Here is a 13266-nt window from a genome sequence, read left to right as displayed (position 1 = left end):
CCTAACTATGACAGAAGCAAAATCTACTTAATTAAGAGTTAGTATGGTAGAAAGATATTCCCTTAAAAAAAAAAAAAAACACGACAGCAGTTGCAACAAAGATGTTGTGAGGACCATGACTATTCTTTTACCAAATTAAGAACAGTACAAAATTTCTGGTGTTGGATATAAGACCCCAAATAAAATTTCTAGAGAACGAATGTTGTATGCTGTACAAAGGGCTTATGATTGATTGTTCAACAGTATGGCAGATCCTACAGCAAGCACTAACATCAACACTATAAGATGAAATCATTCACTAGCATCCCCTTGAAAGACTTCCCACTGTCGCTACCACCAGCATCAATAGGGAAACCTTCCCTTAGTGTCTTTCTGAAGGTAGCTCTAACTCAGGTACTAAGTCAGACAGGTTGGCTGGCCAAGCAATTTACTCTACATGCAGATAAGTTTGTCAAAGAGAGAATGCTTATGAGACTCACTATTTCTATTATTCATCTTGCTAAACTTGCTCAGCAACATATGATATTCATTCAATACCAGTAATCAGTGATCGCACTTCTTTCTCTTTTTTTGGTTTGATTCTTATTTCACATCACTAGTTCAGGTAGATAGAAACTTTTTTATTATTTATACCATAAATTGCAGGATGGTGAGGAATCATAATTAAACCTGACCAAATCCAAGCTAATAGAAGAATGGATGCCACCCAAAGAATCTGGACTCAAGAATGGCTAAATCATGCCACTTCACAACACAGATTTGCATTGTTTCTTGCTGGGAAAATGCAAACATGTTTGAAATTATACAAAAGACAGTTGGATTAGAATTAAACAGAGCATTTTACATTTAAATGTATGAGAAGGAGCAGTGTATAACATATCGGGCAGCTAAGAGGTTACTCTATCTTCAAATGATTTTCCAAAGGAAATGGGATAATACTACAAAAAAAATTGGGGCCAATTCAATTTTCATATATTTAATACTCAAAGCAAAACTTGCTTAAAAATAATTATGAACCCACAATTATCATAAGGGCAAATATACTCAGGGACTAACATGTATACTGAGAACTCACAATCTGTCTCAACAGACTGAGGAAAAATCACCATTGATATTCTTCACCATGTCCTTTGAAACACAGAATGATGTTCTCAATGATCTGGCTTCCTAGGAAATATTTTTTTTTTTTTTTTTTGGCACCAGGAATTGAATCCAAGGAATGCCCTACCACTGAATTACATCCACAGGCCTTTTTGTTCGTTTCAGACAGGATGTCACTGAATTGCTGAGGCTGATCTCAAACTTGCAATCCTCTTGCTTCAGCCTTCCCAGATGCTGGGATTACAGGTGTGTGCCACAATGCCGGGCTAGGAAATTATTTTCTAACAGATGCTCACCAATTCTATACAAGATAAGGGAAAGATCTCAAATGAGCCTGCTGCCATTGCAAAAGAATACCTATTACCTCCTTCATGCAAAGGGCTGTTTCTACAGTTTTCTACTCCCCTGGCCAGAGATTATTCAAATGGAGAAATGTGACATTAAAAGTTTTATTCGGGAGTAAAATGCATTTAAAAAAAAAAGTCTCAGACTCATCTTATTAACTTAACACAGCATCTTTACAGGCCCCATTCCATCTCCTTTCTGGATACATCTTTATGATCCAGATTCTGTTTTATACCTTTCAGAAGTAATATTTCTCTCTTCTTTTATGAATAAGACAGGATTATTTGCTTATGGAAATCAGAGTAATTACAGAGATATGATATAACAAAGTTATAAAATTAGAAAGGAATCTTTAGGAAGAAGTAAATGAGAATGAAAATTTCCCGAGGCATTTCTGCTTCTCCAGAATGCCATGTAGTGGGAAAAGCACTAGCTTTGCAGGTAAATGATTGTGTGATAACTGTTTCTCTTTAAGTGTGCTAGTTACTATACTAACTGGCAATAACACTTCAAGGATATCTTGGGAGGTTATGAATTCATGCTAGGTCCTAACAATGCTAGCTGAAAATAGAAAAATCTGGAAAACAAGAAAATAGGGTAAAAGGATGTACTTCCTTGGGAGAGCAGCTGAGAAGCTGGTAATCTCAAAATAGGAGTTTGCAAGACAGACACACTATAAAGAACAAGTTCTATGGACCCGACATGGAACATAATATATTCAAATGATGCATTTCAAACCATTTGTTCACTTCTATATTAGAACCACAAAGAATACAATCATTGCTAAATAGAAGCTACGAATAGATGAATGGGCCTTTGTATTTACAGCCTTGGTTTATTGGGAAACGAATGAATGTATTAAAGAGAACCCTTCTTTTTCACAACTGGAATACCAATTTACTGATGCTTTAAGGTAATTTTTCCATATAGTACACTTCCTAGTTGTTTCAAGTGCATGTTTGAGACATCTTATCATGCTAGCAGCACTATTATATCTTCCTCTCCGACCGCCCCCCCTTCCTTATAGAGCTAAGGATCAAAACCAAGACTTCGTGCATGCTTTACCACTGAGCTACATCCCCCGTTCTACTGTATCATTTCTTGCAAAAGACTATGTCAAACAAAGAATAAATGTGTTTTTTTCCTTTATCCCTACTTTTTTTCATTGTCCAAGGAATACTCCATAGAACAATAAATGCTGGATTTAGGCTTCCATCATATTAGGTACACTGAAATTTGTGAGAGTGTATGAATTATTTACATATTTTTCTTAAAAAAAAATGAGACAGGGTTTTTTTTGGGGGACAGGGTCTCACTATGTTGCCCAGGCTGGTCTTCAGCTCATATGCTTAAACCACACTCCTGTCAACCTCCCAAGTAGCTGGCACCACAAGTATACACCACCACACCTCTTAAACTGGCATACTTTGCAACTGATTTATATCATTGCCTTCTCCTCCACTCAGGTGGTTCTCTCTTCCTCTGTGAATATGATTATCTCTTCATACTACAGTAGGGATCAAATGCCTTTTTCCAAGAACATTTTCATACCCTTCTCTTTTCTTTCAGTTTCCACTGTCATCACCCTGTTAGGTAACTGATAATGATGACGACAACTGGTAATAAAAATGATAATGATGTCTTATTGCAATAGTTCTTTTATTGGTTTCTTTGCTTCTCATTTCTCTCCATTCCATTGTGTTCTATTTGCTGTAATAGAGCAATTCCTTCTGAAACATGAAAATGATCTCATCATTTGCCACTACAATCATCAAGGGACAAGTATAACCATCTAACACATTGTTCATAAGCAAACATGAAAGTAAGAACAGTAATTTATGTTATCAATTGATCTTTGACTTCTAAGAGCAAATACATCTTTTCCATGAAGACAGGGACTTCTGGCCATCTAGCACCTGAAGAATCCACAACACCTGCTTGGCACCCAGTAAGAAATAAATATTTGGAGGGTGAATAAGCTACAGTGAAGCATAGGAAAAAAATAATTCACATGCAGTCTTTGTTTTAATATTTATTGGTAGAAATAGATCTTCAATGCATACTTTGTGTTTATAGAAATTATACATTCTCTTAAGGTTTCTTCTTGTTTTCTTTGGAGTTTTTTGACCTCCAAGTGAACTTAACATTTTATCTATGCATTTTAAAATCTAAATTTGAAAAAACCATGCATCTTGTATACCTTATACTTAATCCAAAGAATTATTTGCACTTCCAAAAAAGTCACAAAAAAGGCTGAACTCAAGTTAAATAATCTATATGACCTAAATTTTCCATGTCCCATTCCTGAATAAAAAATACTTGTTCAGTATTACATATTGCTTGCTATCTAGTAAGTCAGATTGTCAGAGACGCTTCAGTAAATTATCTTTACTTCAGAATTATATCTTAATCTTCTCAGAGATGATCTTGTCAATAGTAAACATTGTGCCATATGTAGTATTAGTCCAAAAAGCTTAAATAAGAATCAAACTTGTAGTTTTTAGACTGGACATTTTAATCTTAAAATTATATATCTATCTATATATATATACACACAAGGTATACTGTGTATTAAATTATCATTTCAAGTAACTTAAATATTTATATTTAGCAAACATTCAGCCAAACATTCTTTCAAAGGCTTAGACACCAATGTCTTGACTTAGCACTAAGCCTATGAAACTTGAAAATCCAAGAAATGTCTGCTGTAGTATTAACAATGACTGATTTTCAACTTACTGAATTGTGCAGATACAAAAGTGCTTAGCATGACAAAATTACCAAAATAAAAACATTTTAAAGGTTATTTGGTTCTAGCAATATTAACTATTCTGGACTTTTGGATAATTTAACATTTGCATTTTAAATTTCATATAAATTTCCTCTTTTTAACAAGTTAAAAAAGCACACAAAAAATAGTTTAAACTATAATCTGTTATTTTTCATCCTGGTTAGCTCATCACAAATAACTCAACAAAAGAATGCTTCAATAGTCATCTCTATTAAAATACAATATTTGAATAGATCCCATCATTTCACCCATTATTTGCTATGCCGGATCCTAAAACAGGCTGCCGACAGATTGGACAAGTGCAATTCTCTGAGAGCCATCGGTCAATACAATGAATGTGAAATTCATGCATGCAAGGTAATTGCCTGAGCTTGTTTCCAGTTACATAGTCACTGATACAAACACTACAGATTTTACCTAGTTCACTATCAATACCATTATGCTCATAGTTCCGGGTGGAAAGATTGTCTATCTGCTCTTTGGTTAAACCACGTATTCGATCATCATCATCACCTTCGTTTAGTAAAAAGAAATGAGCAAGGCGAAGAATAGGTAGTGTTCCAGTTTCAACTAAATTGTTTGAATTTCGCAACTGCCTGCCTCCTCTACTGTCACTGTTTTGAGTCTGAGGCTGGGTGGTCTCATTTTCAGCTTGCATTTCAGTGCTGTCTTCTTGGGCTTCTCTGGCTTGAGAGGAACCTTCACTGAGCTGGCTGTTTTCATTAACTGTACCTAAGTTACTCAGTTCTGAATGCATCTCTGGTAAATGCTGACCATTTCTCTGAATCTCTGACTCAGACTCAGCCTCCATTAAAGAACTCAATTCTCCAAACCCAGTCATGATCTGCCTTAAAATAGACCGAAGAGCCACTGAGGATGGCTCAACAAGCTCATTCTCAGAAATCCTCCGAAGAGGAACTGTTATGGTACTAACATAGGTTCGAATACCTGACCGCTCTAAACGAGAAATAGTTCGGCGAAAGCCCCCACTATTGCTTTCAACAGTGACTGTATTTTCTGCTAGCCCTACTCTAGAGCGGGTTCTATTTGCAATGCTATCCCTATCTCTATTTTCTCCAGGACGAATTCTCCTCACTTGAAGATCCAGTGTGATTGTTGGATGTCGTCGTACAGCAGTTGAGGATCTGCTGGATTCTTCTCCTTCTTCTACTGTTATTCTTGACACAAGTCTTGAATTAGAGAATGGGGCACTTACAGTACCTCTGCGTTCTCTATCTTGCTCTACAAAGACCCGAGTTATACCTCTCCTCCTCACAGACCTTCTAACTGTTTGCTGCAAAGGTCTACTTTCCCTTTGGGAATTATGATAAGCAGTGCCACTCTGTCTCTGAATTGGTGAACGGCTTCGACTGCTGAAAGCAGACCGTAATCTTATTGGCTCTAATCTTTGGTTTGTATTTCTCACTGTGACATTAGTTCTAGCTCCATTTTCCCAAATATGTGCTGCTCCAAATCTTTGCCCCTCCCTTTGCCTGAGTTCACTACCACCTGATTGGTTTGTGTGATTACTAAAATTAGCACGCGAAGCACTAGTTCTAGGAATGCCAACTGCCTGCCCAATTCTATTCCTTAACCTTCCCAGTGTTGAAAGTGATCCTTCAACTAAATTCTGCTCCCTTGAACCAAGCCTTGTCCTTGTAATGGTGGCACTATTACCACTGAAATCCATGGAGGTTTGGCTTCTTGTTCGCCTAGCCACAGGACTAGTTGATCTTTCTTGCCTATTGCTAGTACGATCCCTGCTAATATCTGAAAGTGGAATGCCTGAATGATCTTCTCCATTAATTTCAAATCCTCTATTCTCATGATTTATGTGGATTTCCAGACTAAACCGAAACTCTCCACTGTTTGGGTTTGTTCGACTCACAGCTCTCCAAGTTTGGTTCCCATTTTGTCCACTTCGAGTTGCATTTCCTGTGCGACGAAAGGTGTTCAACCATTCTAGCAGAGAATCTTCATTTGAACTTTCTCGAGGGACTTCTGAGTCTGGAAAGCAAATCAAATCAACTTCAGATCCAACTCCTAAAATCTGTCCTTAGAACTTTTTTAAAAGCTTATAAGAAAATTAGTTTGTACTGAAGAACATCTGTGAGTTTTAATGAAAGAAAAATGGCCAAAAAACAAAAACTATGAACTTCCTAAAAGTATATACTATAAGCATATTATAAAAATAGTAATACTGGGGGTGGGGTTGTGGCTCAGTGGTAGAGCACTTGCCTCACACAGGTGAGGCACTGGGTTCTATCCTCAGCACCACATAAAAACAAATAAAATAAAGGTATTGTGTACATCTACAGCTAAAAACATTTTTAAAAATAGTAATACTATTTATGTAATTACAAAACTTCAAATACTATTTATTCAAAGTTGGAGAAATTCCCATACCTGCTTTCTGTTTGTGGCAAAATATTCAAATGAGAAATATATCCAATACCAAAAGTGTACATTTAAACTTTTTTACTTCATGTACTAATATTAATAAAATACATTGGCAAACTTTATGTAAAACTCATCCTGTTATCTGTGAAATCTTTCTTTTAAAGCCAACTAAATCAACATTTTTGCAACTAAATCAACATTTTTGCAACTAAGTATTTTTGTAGCCTTAGGAATTTTATATCTCAGGAAGTGCCAAAAAACATACATTCAAGAAGAAATCTAGCTTTCCAAACATAATATTAGAACCACATTAGTTGTCTTTGTGTGAAACTGGAAGACTGTAGCAAATTACTGAAGTTCTCTATGGATGTATTCTTGTCTATAAATTAGAACTAATAATAGTATCAATCTCATGAGGTTATCATTAGGATAAAAATATATATTTTATTAGGATAAAAATATATATTTTATTATATACAATGTATATAAAATTATTAGTATAATACCTGGCATACAAGAAGCACTCAATAAATGTCAGCTGTTATACATAATAAAATGCATTCTCGGGCTGGGGTTGTGGCTCAGTGGTAGAGCGCTCGCCTAGCATGCATGAGGCACTGGGTTCGATCCTCAGCACCACATAAATGTAAAATAAAGATATTGTGTCCACCTAAAACTAAAAAATAAATATAAAATAAAATGCATTCTCTATTCATTTAGAATGTAAGCTTCATGAAGATGAAGATTTTTTACTTATTTTAGTTACTGTTAAATCCTCAGCCTCCACAATAGTATGTGGTACCAAACTCCTAATTAATATTATTGAATAAATCAATTTAGAAATCATTGTGTCCCAGATAAGCTTTTTTGACAATAATATAGTCACTGTGCCACACTTACTTTTCCATTTGTTACCAGTAAATTATATAAAGCATAAAACTCAATGGCACACATTACCTTTACAGATTTCAACTTTAAAGTTTGTTCTACTAAAAAGTAGCTGTTAAATGAGATTTCTTAGGTTTATTTCATTACTTCAGTCTCTTTCATAAACATTTTTTAAATGTTGAAGCTAGAGGTATTAATAAACTGTTGGAGACAATAAAATAACTGGTAATCTTGGGCATATTCTAAAGATGATGAAGTATTTTACATTGAATGAGTATAGTTTTGAATAAAACATATTCAAAAGGCCAATATTAAAATTTCTATCAATGTAGTACTACTTACATATTAAATACAAAGGAGAAAATGGGTTAATATAAAATTTTCATTTCAGTCTGGAAAAGGATGTAATTAAAGGCAAGCAAACATTAATCATTCTAAATGTTACCTCCTTCTCTGATTAACTAGAATGTGTTAATGACAACATGTGTGGAAGAGGTCGCTAATTATCTACTAACTCTATCCTACTCTTCTTACATTGTAAACACATTGTGAATGGGCATATGACAGTCTGGCACTTAAGTGCCAGAGAAACTTAGCTGTGGTTGTGACTTAGCATGATCATACAAATGAAATCCTGGATTAGCAGGATACATCTTTCTGCAATAATGGAAACTTTCTGTATTTCTGCTGTCCAATACAGAAACCAGTAGCTGGTTTCTATGGGACTACAGAGTACAAAAATATGACTGAGGAACTTTATTTTAAATTTCATTTGATTTTAATTAATTTAAACTTAAATAGTCACATGTAGCTAGTTGTTACTGCACTGGATAGCAGAATTATAGAACAACTCAGCTAGCTGTGTGGGTCACAGGAAGATTTGTGGAGCAAAGTTTATCTTCATTCCTTGGGCTATTAGCATAAAAAAGAAACTACTATCTATTGAGCCATTCATTGCATTTTAAGGTTTTTGAATTTGTGGGGGTTTTTTACTAACTATAACTAATACAATGATTTTGGCATATGTGAAATTACTAACAATGAATACCTCTGGGGAGGGAAGTAAGAAATCAGGGTGTGCTTTTAATTCTATATGCTTGTCTTTAGTTTTTCTTTTTTTTTTTTTCTTTCTATCAGAACTTTTTTTTTATAAGAAGTTTTTATATTGTGGCTTAGTGTTTACTCAATAAAACAAAACAAACCAACAAATGAAATGAAAAAAGGTTTCCTAACTCTCAGAATTTCTGTATTATTCTGTACACTAGTTTTTAGAAGCTAAGCTTAGTTACATCACCATAGAAAAGGTAGTGTGTATGTTCTAATATTAAAAAGAACTGTGCTGGTAATTAATTGTATATTATTTCATATATATATAAATTGCCTGAAGGCAATCTGTGTAAAACATCTTTTATTAATCTTCTGTCCCATACTGCCTAACCAGTCTTCTCTGCATGTAATACATAAATATTACCTGAATGAGTATCACATTAAAACTGAAAAATATTAAAAATAAACATATTATCCAGGATACAGTATTTTCATTTTGGCAACTACTCCAATCAAGCCTGTTATTTATGGAAAGAACTCCACAGTACCTCTGTTATTTGTCCCATGTCTCAAATCAGGCTGCGATGCTAGTTGTTCCTTCATTCCATCTAATCGTTGTTGTAGTTCTTCTGATGTTATTTCTCCTGAAACAATTAAAATTTGCTTTTTAAGAATTTTAAATTACCAGTTTTTATGAAAACTCATGCAGGTTAAGACCAATTTTTAGCAACCTCTAAAGACAATGTTCTATAAATTGAAAACAGTTAAAATTTTCAACTGACACAAATATATACCAATTTGGCTGTGTCTCATTTATTACTATTTTATTAAATTTTTTAAACTAAGATTTAATTTGAATAGTTAGTACTCAATTGATATATATACAAGAACCTATAAGCTATAATTAAGTACATTTTTTTCCAGAGTTAAAAAGAAATTAAGAAAGGAGAGGTTCTCTAGAAAAAACTTCAAGTCTGTTTACTTGAATGTTACCCCAATACTTCATTATATGGGCTATCAACAATAAGCATACATCATATAAATATATAAATTTCAGTTAGTTTATTTGTAAAAAATGTATGGACTTTTGGGGGGTTATCAATCTAGCTGAATACATAAATTATAACACCCCAAATGAGTTCAAATTGTATTTTAAATATTTTACTTGCATAAATATTACTTAAAATAAATAGGACTACATATGTTTTAAATTTTGCATTTGTATAATATGTCCAATATATCCAATAATCTCACCTACTTAAAAATACAGAAGCCACTGATTTTCTACTTTGTTATATTAAAAAGTTCTTAAAACTAACAAAAAATAAATAAAACAGTACACAATGTTTTGGGAGAAGAAAGTATAGAGGAGGAAAAAAAAAAAAAACCTCTTCTTAGTTTGAAATTCCTCTTTCCAATGATGAAAATGGTGTCTCCTCTTTTACTCATTCCTTACCAGGAGTGCCTAAAAGATTATGATCTCTCATTAGTCGATAATCTTCGTCATTGAGTTCATTAATAAATTGATAATAGGCTTCTTCTCTATGGAGACGCTCTTGCTGCCATCTTCTCTCATTTTCACGATGATTATGGTCTTGAGATGAGGTTTCTTCACCACCGTCACCTGATCTGGATCTAGACTGATTCATCCTGAGAGTCCTGGCTTCCTGTTCAAATAATATATACAAAATTCAAGGTGTTAGTTATAGACTACATATAGCCTTGCATTTTAAACTTACAGTTTTTTTATTTTTAAATTTTACCCCCTACTCAAATACTTCATTTGCCAAACCTTGCAGAAGGAACTTACATAAAAAATGAAAAACAATTGTTATAAGATAGTACACAACTGAACCTACCACTAAACTAAAGCCATTGTTTAGTCAGACAGAATTTGAGTTCAGCACATATTTCTCATTTCTCATATCTGAATACAAAAGTGATGAATTTTTTTATCTCTTTAATTCTCTAATAAAGTTGGTCTAAAAGCCCCATTTATGTTCTAAATATCTGAGTAAAATTCGTGTTAACACACAAATTTTAGGTTTGAATTATGCATGTTCTTTACTTAATAAGCAAAATTTTAGGTTTGAACTATGCATGTTCTTTACTTAATAAGCAAAGGCATTTGGGAGGGGTATAGCTTACATTTATTTCGAACAAAGTGTTCCTTCCAAAGTAAGATTCATAAATGTAATATTACTCTCACCATCGTCACTGACATTTGTTGAGGTAAAAATAATTTAGCCTAATGTATCTACTGAACAGACTTGGAGTTGATCTCCCTTTCAAAACTAACAGGAAGACTCTAAAACCAAACAGGAAATAATATACCATGCATAGTTCTGAGGACCGTGAAGAGTGCAACAGAGCCTCTGTTTCCCCATATCCAGTCTCATCCCTCAGCCTGTAATGGTTAGTCCTTGGGATTTTTGAGTGCCAATTAAACTTCCAGGCTTTGCCTAAAAAAAAATGCTATTTTTGGATTACATTTAATGTCATTCCTAAGAAACTTACTTTTAAACTATAAGGAAATTAAGGGAGAAAACTGTCTCATAAATATTTCATGATTTCTTAAGCATATCAATTTAGTAAATCAGTTATATAAAAGTTATCAGACTCACTTGAAGAAATTTTTAAAAATCCAGATGCCCAGATCTCATCCCCAATCCTTGATTAGAATTTTCCAAGGTAGGGCCTAGGTATATCATTAAGAGCCAATCTGAGTGTTCTGTGCATGAAAAAACTATTCCTTGACAATTACTGCTAGGTCACTAAGGAGTATGTAATGCAGCACCTGACCCAATACAGGCTTAAGCTTAAATGGCTAGGCTGCCAGGGAAACAACTGTTGCAATTTGACCTCTCAAAATGTAGCAGGTATTTATTAATAAGCAGGTTGCTTTAAGTTAGCCTACAAGTCTAAACTGCTGTAAGAGTTAACAACCATCTGATTTCACATGTATCTGTATATTAAATTACAAATTCAAGACTTTTTTTTTTTACAGATGTAATGGTTATTACATCATCATCTAAATGAAAAATATGTTAGCACTATACAGTCAAATGCTAATTAACCACTAAAAACTCAGAATTTTCCAGTTCCAGAATTAACAGGATCATAACAGCAAAGAGAGAATCGTAGGTATTGCAATAAGATGAATTTTGTAATGAGCAATTTAAAAAGTTGAAACCTAACATAAAATCAAGCCACACTATTATTATTCAAAACCTAAGAGCTTCTCCTCAAAGATAATATTCTGGTACAATTAACCACAATTAAAGTGAATACCTTATTTTTCTTTCAACATGCTTTTAATATATGCAATGGTATCCATCCTTCAGCTGTTTGTGTCTTTTTTGAGAGCTGCCCATCTGAAGCAATAAAAAGAGAGTTGAATTATTCAGTAAGTTGTCCCTCTGAAGGCCAGGAACACCTGGTAGTTATCTCCCAACTCTGCCGCAAAGCTAAAGCAAATTCTCCAGTGGATTCTGTTATACAATCATCTAGAAAATTGGATCCCCATACAATTAGGTCATAAAAAAATCTCTCTCAAGGCCCTTTTTGCCCCACAACAAAATTTAGGCCTAGATTCCTACACTGTCACTGCTCCTGGGATTAGTCTCCTCCTCTCTCAAAGGCCTTCCTTCCAATCACGTTCCCATTCAGAGACAGCCAGGGTTAAGTGACTGCAGTTTACTTCTAAACCTTCACTTTCTTTCCACCCCCACCTTCAGTCCCGCTACTGGTTCTTTTCCTGGCCGTTGCAATGGAAGCTCGCGCCGGGGGACCGTCTCCACTAGAATAAACAAACTGGGCTCCGGGGCCCAACCAACCTCTTCTCAACCGAGCCTCAAGTAACGCTTCCCTTAGCGACCTAGATTCCCACAGGGAAGCAGGTGACAGACGGTGCATCTGAACCAATCACCAGCTAGAGAAGTTCATTGACAGACCATTAACCAATCGGGGAATAGGTGGGTGGCCCCAAGAATGGCCTGCTTCCCGCGGCGTCTCCAGGAAGTAGTGGTGGAATCCAGAGTATTCCCCCCAAGCCCACCTTTCTACGAACTGGGCGGCCGGTCTCCGGCCCAGAGAAAATTTTGCAATGGGTGGCTGTCTTCTCGAGAGTCAGAGGCCGTAGCTGGGAGCGGGAGGGACTGCCGCCGCGCCTCCAGAGGCCTCTGTGCTCTCTAATGGTCCACTGAGAGACGCCGGAAGTACGTCCCGCAGCTCGGGGTCGTCCAGCCGAAGGGGAAAATATGAAGAACGGTCGGTTTCAAGTCTTTTCACAGTCTCCAACCACCAGGCTGCCCACTCAGCGGAAGGGAGCAGCTCAGCTGCCGGGCCGCACGCAGCTCGCCGGTGCGTCTAGAAACTGTGTCCGGCGGGAGCCAACGTGCCTACGTATTGCGTTCCGCCCTTAACGCCGTTGTCACGGGACGTCTTTCCCGAGTCTGAATACCCGGCTGCTCTGCGCTCGTGGCATCGGCAGTAGCGCAATTACACAGCCTTCTTTTCACATTTGGGAAGTAACAGCCCTTCCTTTGAGCTTTGATGTCACTCATCTGCTGAGCCTGGCAAGAAAGTTGCAACCAACCATCTGTTCCTATTTCATTACTGTCCGGGGGTAATGTACTATAACCATCCTGGACCTTTCCCTGATTGCTCTCTAGGACCTGGAAATTACAAATCCT

General features: G+C 35.7%; 1 protein-coding gene across 3 annotated transcripts; it reads right to left on the bottom strand.

Annotated features, from left to right (window-relative positions):
• Positions 1–3088: 3088 nt before the first annotated feature.
• On the bottom strand, positions 3089–12943 carry Rnf6 (ring finger protein 6). Of its 3 annotated transcripts, none has more exons than XM_027941610.3 (5): positions 12630–12943; positions 11864–11946; positions 10029–10239; positions 9121–9216; positions 3089–6244 (listed from the first exon to the last, which is right to left on the bottom strand). In XM_027941610.3, the coding sequence occupies exons 3-5, from the start codon at positions 10219–10221 to the stop codon at positions 4482–4484; spliced, it is 2052 nt and encodes a 683-aa protein (XP_027797411.1). In that variant the 5' UTR covers positions 10222–10239; positions 11864–11946; positions 12630–12943; the 3' UTR covers positions 3089–4481. The 3 variants fall into 3 exon arrangements, with proteins under 3 accessions (XP_027797411.1, XP_071467415.1, XP_071467416.1); XM_071611314.1 differs by lacking the exon at positions 12630–12943 and adding an exon at positions 12409–12461; XM_071611315.1 differs by lacking the exon at positions 12630–12943 and adding an exon at positions 12304–12401.
• Between the last annotated feature and the right edge of the window lie 323 nt (positions 12944–13266).

This window comes from Marmota flaviventris, chromosome 4 (genome assembly GCF_047511675.1).
Source record: "Marmota flaviventris isolate mMarFla1 chromosome 4, mMarFla1.hap1, whole genome shotgun sequence".
NCBI lineage: Eukaryota > Metazoa > Chordata > Mammalia > Rodentia > Sciuridae > Marmota > Marmota flaviventris.
The sequence above is the reverse complement of the archived record's forward strand: the minus strand, read 5'-3'. Positions and strand labels throughout refer to the sequence as shown.

What these genes read in the sequence shown, in the direction of transcription:
- Rnf6 (XM_027941610.3), bottom strand. Translation starts at nt 10,221, where the DNA reads ATGAATCAGTCTAGATCCAGATCAGGTGACGGTGGTGAAGAAACCTCA. An exon ending in TAATCTTTTAGGCACTCCTG is followed by an intron (nt 9,217 to 10,028) that starts GTAAGGAATGAG and finishes TAATTGTTTCAG; the next exon opens with GAGAAATAACATCAGAAGAA. An exon ending in ACATGGGACAAATAACAGAG is followed by an intron (nt 6,245 to 9,120) that starts GTACTGTGGAGT and finishes TTTGCTTTCCAG; the next exon opens with ACTCAGAAGTCCCTCGAGAA.